The sequence below is a fragment of the Balaenoptera musculus genome, chromosome 5 (genome assembly GCF_009873245.2).
Source record: "Balaenoptera musculus isolate JJ_BM4_2016_0621 chromosome 5, mBalMus1.pri.v3, whole genome shotgun sequence".
Taxonomy (NCBI): domain Eukaryota; kingdom Metazoa; phylum Chordata; class Mammalia; order Artiodactyla; family Balaenopteridae; genus Balaenoptera; species Balaenoptera musculus.
In genome coordinates, this window is record NC_045789.1 from 14,707,900 (window position 1) to 14,723,608 (window position 15,709).

The following is a 15,709-nucleotide window of genomic DNA, read 5'->3' on the forward strand; positions in this document are numbered from 1 at the left end:
TTAGACATTGGTCACAGGACATAAAGAGGTGAAAATACCTATAATTCAGCTCTATTCTCACATGTAAACAGCAGACAATCAGTGTTTTCTTTGTGGAGTATTTTACTGTATTTCCAAAAGACATTGATAAGTTCATTTATGAACCAAATATTTATCAGTACTGAAAGGTGGAACTAAAACCTCCCATGTAATCTTTATACTTTACTACACTTCCTTACTTTCTGAACTAAATTATTTCTTGGAACCTGATAAGCAAAGCATGTTCTTTTTAAAAATAGAATACCCTACCTCAACCCAGAACTGTTTGTTGTAATACAGTTTTACCAGTAATTTTAAAGTACAGATATCTTTTTCTCATCTCTTGAATCAATAGGAAAGGATGTTTAAAAGTGCCGTGCTCAGAAAATGTCAATCTCAAGTAGTTTGAATAAAAGAATTTAAATTTATGGATGTATTTGTTAAACAATTTTCAAATTATTCTTATTGCATTCTAAGGTGAGTTATGTCGTTTATATATATTAAGTAATTATATATTAAGTAACCAATGGACGTATCTTGTATTTTCCTTAGAGAAGTACTAGTTATAAAATTAATAGGCCAAGGGACAATCGAAGAATCCATGCTAAAAATTAATCAACAGAAATTGAAACTAGAACAAGATATGACCACAGTAGATGAAGGTAAGTTATTTGTCAGCATAAACTTTACTTATATGAAAAGGCATCAACTTAGCAGTAACAAGGGGATAATAAAGATGGTTTGAGTCCTTAACTTGGCGTGCAGTTTAGGGATAGCATGGGAGAAGATAAGCATACTTATTTCAAAAGTACTACAATAACTAAGATCATTTTGCCAGAACTGATACAAACACTTTGATTTTGAAAAATTCTGTCTCTGACATCAAAATATCCCAGAAATAAATTAAAATTAGGTCTATAATTTTATCTGCAATTTTATGATTTACTTTACTAAGTAATATTTATGAATCCAAAGATTTAAAGTACATGGCATAATATTAAGTTATTTAGAACTCTCATATTTATATTAATTTCATTTTGACTAGCCAAATACTCATTTCACTAGAGTACAATAAAATGCATTTATTCAAAAATTGAATAATTTCAGATTAAAGAGCAGTTGGGTACTAGAAACAATTGTCAAATAAGAATCCTCTCCATTTCCTCCATCTTTTTGAATAGAATAATTTTTAAAGTTTTAAAAGTTCAAATTATATATATATATATATATATATATATATATATAAAAGATAATACATTCACATAGTTCAAAATTCCTAAGATATTAAAGGGCAAACAAAAGCCCCTTTCTCACCCTATCACCCAGCTTCCCCAGAAAGATGACACATTAGGGTTTGTTTTTTTTTAAGTGTATGACTAGTTGTTTCTGCATCTTGCTTTTTTTATTTGATGTTAAGTTTGGATTTCATGGGCTATTTTCATATCTGTGGACGAGCTTGGAGGCAAGCATGTCAGTGAATTCCCTGAGAGTTTATGCAGTAGTTTGTGTTCCTAATCATGTTTTTTACTGAAAGGAGAAGAGTAGATAAAAGTAGTCTCTTAAGTTTAGACTGTAACTGGGGTCCCTGTGGTGACAGAGAGAGAGAGAGAGAGACACACCTGGATAAGTGTCTAGATACTGGGGTCTTGTTTAATTGAAAAAAAAAATTTTTTTAAGACAATGTATCTTTGGACTGAAAATAAGTGTAGATGAAATGATTTCTGTTTGGTTGGATTTGGGAGTTTTGTCTTTATTTTCACTATTCAGATTGTTACATTAAAAAAAATTTTTTTTTTTTTGTATATTTTCTTTTATTCTCTTTTACATCTTGTGTTGAATTTTTTGGTAAATGTTTTTATTTAGTGAACCTGAGGAGTAAATACTATGTGCTGTATGAATAGGATATGATCCAAACTATATCTGCATATCTCTGTCAAATCAAAAACAGAAGCTGCAGACTGCTGTGCTGGCAATGTGAACACAAGCACAGAGGAAGTTGCCCTGACATATGTAGGAATTCGGGAATATTTTTTAACAGGGAGTGACACTGAATCAGGCTGGGCCTTGAAAGATTATGAAGAATTCACCAAAAGTAGGGAAAATTGGAGAGAAGAAATACGTTGCATAAAATATTTTTATCACGATTTTAACACCAGTTTCTGACCTGCAGGTGACGAAGGGAGTATGCCAGCAGACATAGCCACATTACTAAAAACATCAATGGGCCTGTGAGATAAGAATATTGTTAATTCCTAACTGATGACGAAATAGCAGCTCGGTGCACTCAAGGACATTTACATTATGATGGCCATGGGGTTTATGAACACTTATAACTTTTTATAATTTCCATATTACATTTCTCATAGTATGGACAACTTTTTTTGCCACTAACTGAATTCTCCAGATGCTCACATGTGAAATTTCAAAAAAAAGCCACAGATACACGTAGTCTTGAAGATGTTAAATAATCATTTTACAAAACAGTTTTCTGAATGGGGATTAGTTGGTGATTGTTTGTAACAAATACGCTAACGCTTTAGAAAATGTCAGTATTTTTGTAATTATTTCTACCTCCAAATATATATATATATTGTCTTTCACTGGATAATATGTGTAGATTTTTACATGTGCCTTATTTGACAATGCTTATGTCTTGTTTTTGCTCGTCTCATTTGAAGTTCTTTTTTATTATGTTAAAGAATGCAGCTGTATAGATTATATAGCTTTCATTTTATTGCTATTTGAAACAGATGTTCACCACTGTCAACAAGAACTCAACCTGAATTTAAAGGTGGCATTCCATATACTAACACCCCCAGGTCCTCCCAAGTACTTCTGTTAAAACAGATTTGTTTGGCTAGGCACTAAGTTGTTTTCCAGTGAATAGTAACTAAAGAAGCCCTTATCTTGCTCCATGGATTAATTCCTTCTGTTCATTTCCCAACTGCACTAACTGTGCTTTATTACTCTGCCTATTCTTGTGCATGTTTTCATTGATTTCCCTCTCCTGGCTTTTGCTTCTCTTGAAACTGTTGCCCAGTCATTTCTGCTCCCGTTCTCTTTACTCTCTAAATAGTAGTTTATTCCTGCCACAGCTCCGCACATCAGCAAAATATTTGGTGACATTCTTCTAGCCTGGCAGAACAGATTAACAGGCTATTTCACTTCAAAGCAGACTGAATGTGACTTCATTTCAAGGCAGCATTAGGTACTGCATGGAAATAGGTCATTAACTTCAAATTCTTATCAAAATATAACTTAGCAGTTTTCAGAATTTCCAGTACGGGACCTCCTAAAGAGAGAGCCATTGTTCAATTCCAAATCAGTGTGGGTGACAAAGTGAAATTTAGAAGAGGTAAAGTTGTCTACTTGATATTTAACTCTTTATTAAATCTTTCTTTAAATTTTTGCCTGTCAGTCTATATTGCTGTTTTATTATACATCAGTTTCTTTGTATAACTTGTGAGTTTCATGTGTTTTGTTTTATTATGTAAATATTATTATAAATAAACTTATTTATAAATCAAAGATTTGTTAATTATTGGAGATTATACCTTCAAGACCTCCTGACTTCCTAAGTTTTTAAGGTAATATAATCCTCGACTTAGAAGGCTAATGAAGCTCTTACGTTGATTCTTCAGATACTGTAGACTGAAAGCTGATGAGTCAGTAGACTTAGCCAATCTTGCAAGTGTATTGAATATACTCAACACGTTTTAGTGTAATGGGCTGAAGGGACCTGCAAATAGTATTAATACCTCCTTCTGCATCACAGTACCCAAATTGCTTAGTGAAATGTTGAGAATATCCTAAAAATCGCATAATGGATTTCTCATAACTTTCCTGTACTAACGTGTCTTCAACGATAGGCTGTTTCTTTTGTTGTTGTTGTTAAATCCATATTTTTATTTTAATGAAATGTAGTTGGGTTCTCCCTGTAATGCCATATTACGTTTTTGGTGTAATAAAAATATTTGTGATCGTAAGTTGTATTTTCACACCCTTAGTAGTTTCTAAACTTTCATCCCTTTACCTTTAAAAATGCATAATATGGAAGGACTTCCCTGGTGGTGTAGTGGTTAAGAATCCCCCTGCCTATGCAGGGGACACAGGTTCGAGCCCTGGTCCAGGAAGATCGCACATGCCGCGGAGCAACTAAGCCCATGCGCCACAACTACTGAACCTGCATGCCACAACTACTGAAGCCCACACACTCTAGGGCCCACGTGCTGCAACTACTGAAGCCCAGGTGCCTAGAGCCTGTGCTCCACAACAGGAGAAGCCACCGCAATGAGAAGCCCACGCACCACAACGAAGAGTAGCCCCCGCTCAGCGCAACTAGAGAAAGCCCACGCACAGCAACAAAGACCCAAAAAAAAAACCCCATAATATTGAGCACAAAAGAGATGATACTGTGTGCTTAATATCGTCTCTCTCAGTAAACTGGTACTTACTACTTTGGGTGTATTCTCATTAGTCCCTTTATTGGACTGATGTCAGTAAATATCATAATCCATTGTCAGTTAAAGAGCCTATGAAGCCACAGTTGTTGGAGTAATATCTTGGCCAACTGAAGCAACTTATGTTTTTATTGATACAGGTCACACACAGAAAGAAGACGTATGTGTTTTCATAACTGTATTTCTCACCCCATAGACTTGTAACTTTATACCAATAGATAATCTATGTTGAAACATTAATATTGCTCCTAGTTGTTGGTGTTATTGTATAGTGGTTAGATAGGAGTATCAGGAGGTTTGGTGTCCATTTTTGTGACCTTCAGCAAGACACTTAAATGGTCCATAAAATTAAGGAATTGATTGTTTTAACTTCCCAAAAGTTATGGTTATTTTTCTGATTATAATATGCAGTTCCATTTCTGCTCTGATTAATTCATGTTCTCTCACACTTGTTTACTTGCTCAGTGAGGAGATGTTTAATTTAGATATAGGATGGGGTATTGGAATGTGTTGTCCTTTCAGTGAAAAAAAGTTGACATAAAGGTTATGATGATGCTGTGATTGAAATATTTCCTTATAAAACCTGCTGTGGTTGCATTTTCTATTGGAATTATGATAATTATATGTAAACAAGTGGGGCTGATTATCTTAGAGTTTTCATAATTTAGATAAACATTGTATCTATCAGTTTTACTAAATTCTGTTTTCATTAAAGCTTGTCAGAATGTAATTATGTGGAGGAAAATGAACACGCATAGGAGGGAAGAAAAGTTTCCACCTTCATTAGAGTATTTGAATTTCTTCTGTGAAAGGTAATTTTTTTTCTTTAGACTGCCTTGATGACATGATTCAGCACTTTGCAAATGAGAGTCACGTATAACCTATTGGCATTTCTTAACAGCCACTAACAACGGTAAGAAATTGTAATCCAAAGAAGCAAGGTACTTGGGAAATACACTTTGTTTTTCTGTGTAATCCTTAATATACGTGTACAGTATTTAACTTCCTTTTCCCGAGTTTCATAGAGCATCGTTGGGAGGAAAGAAGCACCTTCAACAAGGTCACACTTAGATGGACTTGACTTTTCTTTCTTCCTCCCCACAACCTCTCCCCACTTTGTGCTTCTCAACTACATTCTCCTTCCTCTGCCCTGTAGTTCACGGATAAGGCCATCTATTTTGTTAATGTGTTTCCTGATACAACATGACATACTGAGATTAGACTATTCAATATTAATGATATTAACAGGTAAATTGAACTAAAATGTGATGTTCCACTATAGTTATCTAAATATATAGTTATTTGGAAGATTTCTATATAAATGGCTTGTTTATACGGGCAGTTCTTGCACAGTAGTGTGGGACTGCAGAAATGATTCAAGTTGAAAGTGTGTAATCACTGGGGAAAATGATTTTTCCATGACCTTTAAAAATTTTGTCAGCACATTATAAATGTGTAAGTGAACAAAGTAGTAAAACTAATATTCAGTACACTGTAAAATATTAGAAACATTGAGGAAGTTTTATTTTTGTAAAAAATTTATCAGTAGTTTGAACAGTACCTTCCTATAAAACTTGCAAGCGAACATTTTTTTTTTGTCTCTCGGTAAATAGTCATAATCCTAAATTTGGATCAGCTTCCAACATTTTATTGCTCTTTCAATGTCATGAAATATCCCTGTTCTTTTTTCTTTTTAAATGGAGTTTATTTCTTCGAGGGGTTTAGGTTCATAGCAAATTCAGCCGGAAGTACAGAGAGGTCCCACATACCCCTGCTCCCACACAGACACACCTTCCCCCACTATCGGCATCCTGCACCAGAATGGGACATTTGTTACGATCAGTGAAAATGTGTTGACACGTTATAATCACCCAAAGTCCGTAGATTACAGTAGGCTCCACTCTTGGTGTTGTACATTCTATGGGTTTGACAAATAAATCCATTATAGTATCATACAGAATAGTCTTACTGCCCTAAAAATCCATTTAAGTTTCCTCCATATCTTTTCATGGCTTGATAGATCATTTCTTTTTAGCACTGAATAATGGTTTCTTGTTTGCATGTACCCCAATTTACATGTCCACTAACCTACTAAAGGATATTTTGGTTCTAAGTTTTGGCAGTTGTTGATAAGGCTGCCACAAACATTCATGTGCTGGTTTTCGTGTGGACCTGTTTTCAACTCCTTTGGGCAAATACCAAAGAGTGTAATTACTGGATCATATGGTAAGAGCATTTTAGTTTTGTAAGAAACTGCCAAACTCTCTTCCAAGGTGTATGTGCTGTTTCGCATCCCTATCAGCAATGAAGAAAAGTTCCTGGGGCCCCACGTTTTGGTGGTGTCAGTATTTTGAATTTTTGCCATTCTAATAGGTAGGTAATGGTATCTCCTTGTTCCTATTTGCAATTCCCTAGTGACATATGATGTTGAACATCTTTTCATATGCTTATTTGCCATCTGTGTATCTTCGGTGAGGTGTCTGTCCAGGTCTTTTATCCATTTTGTAATCAGGTTTATTTTATTGTTGACTGTTAAGAGTTCTTTGTGTATTTTGGATAAAGTCCTTTTGCAAATGTTTTCTTCCTGTCTGTGGCTTGTCTTTTCATTTTTTTTTCTTGTATTGAAGTATAGTTGATGTACAATATCATATACATTACAGGTGTACAGTATAGTGATTCACAATTTTTAGTTTTTTAATTCATTTTAACTGGAGTATAGTTGCTTTACATTCTCTTCTCATTCTTTTGATCTCAATTCTTTTAACGGGAAGGGTTTTTTGCCAATCTCACCTCCTCTGGGATATCTTCATCTTCTTTGTCACAACCAGTTTCCTCATTTGTGTCAATAAGTTTGCCTTCACCAAGTTCTTCTGGCTGCATATCTAGAGCCTTTTGAACTGCAACAGTGTCAACATTCTCACAGCCAGCTCTTTCCGTTTATGTTCAATTTGAATTTCACTCTACCATTTTCACTTTTCATTTCTTTATTGCACTTTAATCTTTGTTGGTGAGTTCCCTTTTTCAATTATCCATTTTTGTAAAATGTCAAGTGGGTTTATCACTGAGAAACAACACTTTGCTGTCTGTGCATGCATGGCAGATGTGCAGTGACCAATCACTAACAGATTTTGAAAGAAGCGGCATTGCTCATATATCTATCTGTTATTTACATAGTGATTTGCAGACTGAAGAGCTAGCAGCAAAGTTTATACTTTATGCGGTTACTCACAGTTAATATAGCATGGAAACTGAAGTCCAAATCTTTTCGGGGTTTTTTTTTTTTTTTTTTTTTGAAAATTTGTTATGTAACTAAACCATTGTGACTGAAATTCATGCATGTCAGAACTAGTGCAAAGCAAAGCCTGCCTGTATTGGAAACTTTTTCTTCAGTTATAAATAATGTGAAGCTATTCTGAATAAAAAGGATACTGGAAACAAAACCCTTTTCTCCCCGCCCCCCCCCCGCTTTTTTCCTTTTTTTTGATAAGCAGAATATGGCAGAAGTGAAAGTCTTGATGGAGCTGGGGAGGGGAGTGTGCAGGTTATGTGGCACGCTGGTGTAGCTTCTTATCTGATGAGAGTGGTGCTGTGAAGAATAACGAAGTTTGGAGGCAGCAGGCATCACCTAGAGTTTGGTTTGGGGCCTTCGCATTATCCAGTTGGCGATGGCAGGAATGCTTTGGACTTTCTTACGTAATGTCACCAGCCTGGGATGGTTGTCCAACAAATCAGGTTTAAAGACCAAAAGTGTGGTACTGCAAATTTCCCAGTAGAAATCTGCCCAAGTTACCTAGTTTAAAGGAAACAAATTTTCATTAGGACATAGAAGGCCTAACTTCTTAATCTAAAAATAGTTTCTTTTTAATTCAAAATAATATGTTACTACAAAAGCAGAATGCGTGTATTATAGAAAATTATAGATAACACCATACTCCCAACACACAGAGGTTACTCACGTTAACACCTCTGTATATGGTATTTTTTTATGCATGTGTATTTTTACTAAAATGAGATCTTGCAGTACATGATCTTTTGTAACTTGATTCAATTTCCATCTCCCTGTGACAGTACATTTTCATCTTATTTAACACATCATCAGTACTTTTCCATCTGTTCCAAAAATGTCCTTTATAGGACAAAGCAGAATCCATTCCAGGACCATGCATTTCACCTGGTTATGTCCTTTAACTCTCAATTCAGAACAGTACCCTTTTTTTTCCCATGTCACTGAATTATTGAAGATTCCACACTAGTCCTGCAGAATGTCCTGTCTTCAGGATTTTTATGATTATTTCATCGGTTCCTTTATATGGCAGAGTAAAAAGGAAGAGAGTGCAAGTTATCTTTAGAGAGTTCATAGTTTGAAGTTACATATTTTTGGCTAGCATACATTATACTGAATCACATCAGAAGACATGTCTGACAATTAGTGTAACCCTAAGATTGGCCACAGGATAGTATCAGGATGATGGCAGTGTAGTCCTACTCTTGTATACCTGTTTTTTTAAATTTGTACACTTGTTTGTTCTTTTATGACTAGATACTAATCTGGATGACATTACTTTGCCTCCCTATAAATATCAGTCAAAGAATGAAGTTTAAATATGGATTATTCTTAGTTTTCCTTTTGTTTGGAATTTAATAATGCTGATTTCTAGTGTTTTATGAACTTGCTTACTAAACACCTGTCAACTAGGAGGGTCTACTGGTTAGAGGATTCAGAGTTCAGTCAACAAATATTTATGGAGGACCTACTATGTGCCCTGTACAGGTCTAGGTGCTGGGATTGACTAGAGAGCGAGATGTGATGCAAGCCCCTTCTCTGGTGCAGCTTTTACTTCAGAAGCAGGAAGACAAACGTCAAGTGTGGTACGAGGGATCGGCCAAGATGGCGGAGTAGAAAGGCCCTGAGCTCACCTCCTCTTACAAGCACACCAAAGTCACAAGTATCTGCAGAACAACCATCGATGAAGTAGATCAGAACCTACCAGAAAAGATCTTCTACAGCTAAAGACATAAAGAAGGAACCACATGAGACGGGTAGGTGGAGCTGACTCACAATATAATCCAGTCCCTTACCCCCAGGTGGGCAATCCACAAACGAGAATAATTATAATGCAGAGGTTCTCCCGTAGGAGTGAGACTTCTAAGCCCCATGTCAGGCCCCCCAGCCCAGGAGTCCTGCACCAGGAAGACAAACCCCCAGAGCATTTGGCTTTGAAGACCAGAAGGACTTAATTTTGGGAGTTCCAAAGAACTAGGGGAAATAGAAACTTCACACTTAAAGGGTGCACGTAAAATCTCACACCAGGACCCAGGGCAAAAGCAGCAATTTAGTAGGGGCCTGACCTACCTGCTGGTCTTGGAGAGTCTTCCGGAGAGTCAAGGAGGCAGCTGCAGCTCAAACTAGAGACATAGAAACTGGCAGCAGCCATATTAGGCAGCTTTCTACCATGTGGGCACCATTGTAGGATCCTCCCTCCAGCTCATGAGTGCCAAGACCTGGCCCCACCCAACAGCCTGTAGGCAACAGTGCTGGGGAGCCTCAGACCAAAAACTAACTAGGGGGGGACACAGCCCCACCCATCAGCAGACAGGCTACCTAAAGACTTCCTGAGCCTAGAGCCACTCTAGACATGCCTCTAGACCTGGCCCTTCCCACTAGAGGGCCAAGACCCAGCTCCACCCACCAATAGGCAGGCTCTGGCCTTGCCCTCAGGAAGCCTACATTAGCCTCTAGACCAAACTCATCCAACCAGGGGGCAGACACCAGATGCAAGAAAACCACAATTCCACAGCTTGTGGACCCAGCCTACCCACAGCAGGCCAGACCCTGCCCTGGGAGCAGCTGGGCCCTGGCTCTGCCCACTAGCAGGCCAACACAAGCTGTGGGACACCCCATAACCCATACCCAACTGTGTCAAGAACTGCCTCCCCTCCCCCCACAGCAATCTGACACCAGCTCTAGGATCCTGGGATCCTAGCATCTAGGATCTGGGCTCTGCAGCAAGATTCCCACATTCCAGGACCAGTTGTGACTGCCAATAGTCCAGCACTAACCCCAGGACCTAGCTTCACCCACCAGTGGACAGGAACAGCCGTGGAGTGTTCTGGATCCTGGCTCCATCCACCAGTGAGCCAGCACTAGCCCCAGGACCCCCTGGGGTTCTGAAATCAGCCCTCTTGTGACCAGGCCCCACTAACCAGCAGCCAGCAGCCTCCATACAAGGCAGGGCCTGGCAACCAATAAGACTAGGGGCCAACCAAGCCTACCAGACCACCCACATAGTCAGCCTGCCGGCCACAACAGAAAGACCCTCGCAGCCCTCCTGGGGAAACCCTAGAGCATATAGCTTGGGCGACAAAAGTGGAGTGCCCTCCTGCGATGCATAGGACGTCTCCTACAGAAGGCCACTTCTCCAAGGTCGGGAAATGTGACCAACCTACCAGATACATAAAAATACAAATAGCAACGTAGACAAAACAAGGCAGCAGAGGAACATGCTCCAGACAAAGGAACAAGATAAAACCCCAGAAGCACTAAATGAATGGAGATAAGCAATCTACCCAAGAAAGAGTTCAGAGTAATGGTCATAAAGATGATTAATGAACTCAGAAGGAGAATGGATGCACAGAGAAGTTAGAAGTTTTTAACAAAGAGTTTGAAAATATAAAGAAAGAACAACCAAACAGATGAAGAATACAATAACTAAAATGAATACACTAGAAGGAATAAACAGTAGACTAAATGATACAGAGGAATGGATCAATGAGGTGGAAGACCGAGCAGTGGAAATCACTGATGCTGAACAGAAAAAAGAATGAAAAAAATGAGGACAGTTTAAGAGACCTCTGGGAAAACATCAAGTACGCTAATATTCGCATTATAGGGGTCCCAGAAGGAGAAGAGAGAGAAAAGGGGGCTGAGAACATATTTGAAAACATAATAGCTGAAAAATTCCCTAATCTGGGAAAGGAAACAGTTACCAAGTCCAGAAAGCACAGAGAGTACCATACAGGATGTGTGTTCCCAAAGAGGAACACACGAAGAGACGTTGTATTTAAAATTACAAAAAGTAAGGATAAAGAAAATATTAAAAGCAGCAAAGAGAAAGTGAAAAATAACATACAAGGAAACGCCCATAAAGCTGTCAGATGATTTTTCAGCAGAAACTCTGCAGGCCAGAAGGGAGGGGCACATTATATATAAATCCCCTATATATATATAGTGATAAAAGGGGAAAACCTATAACCAAGAATATTCTACCCAGCAAGCTCTCATTCAGCTTGATGGAGAGATCAAAAGCTTTACAGACAAGCAAAAGCTAAAAGAATTCAGCCCCATCAAACGAGCTTTACAACAAATGTAAGTAAATTCTCTAGGCAAAAAAGATAAGGACACAACTAGAAACAAGGAAATTACAAAATGAAAAAGCTCACTGGTTCAAACATACAGTAAATGTAGGAAATCATCCACACACAAAGCTAGTAGGAATGTTAAAAGACAAAAGTAGTGGGGACTTCCCTGGCGGTCCAGTGGTTAAGACTCTGCCTTCCAATGCAGGAGGCGCGGGTTCGATCCTGGTAGGGGAACTAAGATCCCACATGCTGTGGGGTGTGGCCAAAAAAAAAAACAAAAAAAAAGACAAAAGTAGTAAAATCATCTATATCCACAATAAGCAGTTGAGGGATACACAAAACAACTAGATGCAAAATATGATATCAAAAACAGTGATGAGGGAAGGAGAGTACAATTGCAGGGTTGTTAAAATGCATTTGAAATTAAGAGATCACAACTTAAAACAATCATAAATATATACAGAGAGAGAGACTGCTATATAAAAACCTCATGGTAATCAGAAACCAAAAATCTATAATAGAAAAAAAAAAAGGAATCCAAACATAACACTAAAGATGGTAATCAAATCACAAGAGAAAAGAAAAAGAAAGGGGGAAAAAAGACCTACCAAAACAACTCCAAAACAATTGACAAAATGGCAATAGGAACATACATATCAATAATTACCTTAAATGTAAATAGACTAAATACTCCAACCAAAAGATTTAGAGTTGCTGAATGGATCCAAAAAGAAGACTCATATATATGCTGCCTACAAGAGACTCAATTCAGATCTAAAGACACACAGACTGAAAGTGAGGGGATGGAAAAAGATATTCCATGCAAATGGAAATCAAAAGAAAGCCAGAGTAGCAATAGTTATATCAGACTTTAAAATAAAGACTGTTACAAGAGACAAGGACACTACATAGTGATCAAGGGATCAATCCAATAAGAAGATATAACAATTGTAACTATATATGCACCATGCACCCAACATAGGAGCACCTAAATACATAAGGCAAATATTAACAGACATAAAAGGAGAAATTGAAATATATAGAGCATTCCATCCAAAAGCAGCAGAATACGCATTTTTTCCAAGTGCACATGAAACATTCTCCAGCAGAGAACACATGCTAGACCACAAAATAAGCCTTGGTAAATTTAAGAAAATTGAAATCATATCAAGCATCTTTTCTGACCACAATGCTATGAGGCTAGAAATCAACTAGAAGAAAAAAACTGCAAAAAAACACAAACATGTGGAGGCTAAACAATATGCTACTAAACAACTAATGGATCACTGAGGAAATCAAAAAATACCTAGAGATATATGAAAACAAAAACACGACAATCCAAAACCTATGGGATGCAGAAAAAGCAGTTCTAAGAGAGAAGATTATAGTGATACAAGCTTACCTCAGAAAACAAGAAAAGTCTCAAACAACCTAACTTTGAACCTAAAAGAGCTAGAGAGAAGAACAAATAAAACCCAAAGTTAGTAGAAGGAAAAAATCATAAAGATCAGAGCAGAAATAAATGAAATAGAGACACACAAAAATAGAAGAGATCAATGAAACTAAAAGCTGGTTCTTTGAAAAGATAAAACTGATAAAACTTTAGCCAGATTCATCAACAAAAAAAGGAAGAGGACCCAAATCAATAAAATCAGAAATGAAAAAGAAGTTACAGCCAACATCACAGATATACAAAGGATCATAAGAGACTATTACAAACAACTATATGCAAATAAAATGGACAACCTAGAAGAAATGGACAAATTCTTACATAGGTACAATCTCCCAAGACTAAACCAGGAAGAAGTGGAAAATATGAACAGACCAATTATCAGTACTGATATACAATATTTGTTTTTCTCTTTCTGACTTACTTCACTCTGTATGACAGATTAACACATATATGTGGAATCTAGAAAAATGGTATAGATGACCTTAATTGCCAAGCAGAAATAGAGACACAAAGAACAAATCTATGGATACCAAGGGGGAAAGGAGTGGGGTGGGAGGAATTGGGAGATTAGGATTGACACATATACACTATTGATACTATGTATAAAATAGACTACTGATGGGAACATAATGTATAGCACAGGGATACCAAGGGGGAAAGGAGTGGGGTGGGAGGAATTGGGAGATTAGGATTGACACATATACACTATTGATACTATGTATAAAATAGACTACTGATGGGAACATAATGTATAGCACAGGGAACTCTACTTAATGCACTGAAGTCTCCTAAATGGAGGGGGTATATGTATATGTATGGCTGATTCATTTTGCTGCGCAGTAGAAGCTAACACAACATTGTAAAGCAACTATACTCCAATAAAAATTAATTTAAAATTTTACCAGTACTGAAACTGAATCAGTAATTTTAAAACTCCAAAGAAACAAAAGTCCAGGACCAGATGGCTTCACAGATGAATTCTACCAAAAATTTAGAGAAGAGTTAACATCTATCCTTCTCAAACTATTCCAAAAATTTGTTGAGGAAAGAACACTTCTGAACTCATTCTATGACGCCACCATCACCCTGATACCAAAACCAGAAAAATATACTACAAAAAGAGAAAATTACAGGCTAATATCACTGATGAACGTAGATGCAAAAATCCTCAACAAAATACTAGCAAAATACCAGGGATGCAAGGATTTTTCAGTATCCACAAATCAATCAGTGTGATACACCACATTAACAAATTGAAGAATAAAAACAATATAATCATTTCAATAGATGTAGAAAAAGTTTTTGACGAAACTCGACATCCATTTATGATAAAAACTCTCCAGAAAGTGGGCATAGAGGGAACCTACCTCAACATAATAAAGGCCACATATGGCAAACCCACAGCTAACATCATACTCAATGGGGAAAACCTGAAAGCATTTCTTCTAAGATCAGGAACAAGACAAGGATGCCCACTCTTGCCACTTTTATTCAATATAGTTTTGGAAGCCCTAGTCACAGCAATGAGATAAGCAAAAGAAATTAAAAGGAATCCAAATTGGAAAGGAAGAAGTAAAGTTGTCACTGTTTGCAGATGACATGACACTATACATAGAAATTCCTAAAGTCTCCACCAGAAAACTACTAAAGCTCATCAATGAATTTGGTGAAGTTGCAGGATACAAAATTATTATACAGAAATCTGTTGCATTTCTATACACTAACAATGAGTTACCAGAAAGAGAAATTAGGGAAACAATCCCCTTTACCATCACATCAAAAAGAATAAAATACCTAGGAATAAACCTACCTAAGGAGGTAAAAGACCTGTACTTGGAAAACTGTAAGACACTGATGAAAGAAATTGAAGATGACAAAAACAGATGGAAAGGTACACTATATTCTTGGATGGAAGAATTAATATTGTTACAATGACCATATTACCCAAGGCAATCTACAGATTCAATAAAACCTCTATCAAAATACCAAGGCATATTTCACAGAATTACAACAAATAATTTAAAAATTTGTATGGAAACACAAAAGACCCTGAATAGCTAAAACTATCTTGAGAAAGAAGAACAGAGCTGGAGGAATCACACTCCCTGGCTTTAGACTATAGTGCAAAGCTGTAGTAATCAAAACAGTATGGTACTGGCACAAAAATAGACACATTGATCAATGGAACAGAATAGAGAGCACATAAATAAACCCACGCACTTATGGCCAATTAATCTATAACAAAGGAGGCAAGAATATACAATAGAGAAAAGACAGTCACTTCAATAAGTGGGTCTGGGAAAACTGGACAGCTACATGTAAAAGAATGAAATTAAAATATTCTCTAACACCATGTACAAAAATAAACTCAAAATATATTAAACACATAAATGTAAGACCAGAAACCATAAGGCTCCTA

At 36.9% G+C, this 15,709-nt stretch overlaps 2 protein-coding genes across 4 annotated transcripts in view; one reads left to right on the forward strand and one right to left on the reverse strand.

Moving 5' to 3' along the window:
* The window catches only part of SMARCAD1 (SWI/SNF-related, matrix-associated actin-dependent regulator of chromatin, subfamily a, containing DEAD/H box 1), a 68,769-nt gene extending 65,283 nt beyond the window's left edge, over window positions 1–3,486 (forward strand). For all 3 annotated transcript variants that reach the window (XM_036853489.1, XM_036853491.1, XM_036853488.1), the window contains 2 exons: window positions 571–680; window positions 2,189–3,486. In XM_036853489.1, the coding sequence (XP_036709384.1) occupies window positions 571–680; window positions 2,189–2,250 (172 nt within the window). In that variant the 3' untranslated portion in view covers window positions 2,251–3,486. The remainder of the gene's footprint in view (window positions 1–570; window positions 681–2,188) is intronic.
* A 4,617-nt stretch (window positions 3,487–8,103) lies between these two features.
* The window catches only part of HPGDS (hematopoietic prostaglandin D synthase), a 28,038-nt gene continuing 20,432 nt past the window's right edge, over window positions 8,104–15,709 (reverse strand). Inside the window, exon 5 of the mRNA XM_036853716.1 lies at window positions 8,104–8,268. Within this exon, the coding sequence (XP_036709611.1) occupies window positions 8,104–8,268 (165 nt within the window). The remainder of the gene's footprint in view (window positions 8,269–15,709) is intronic.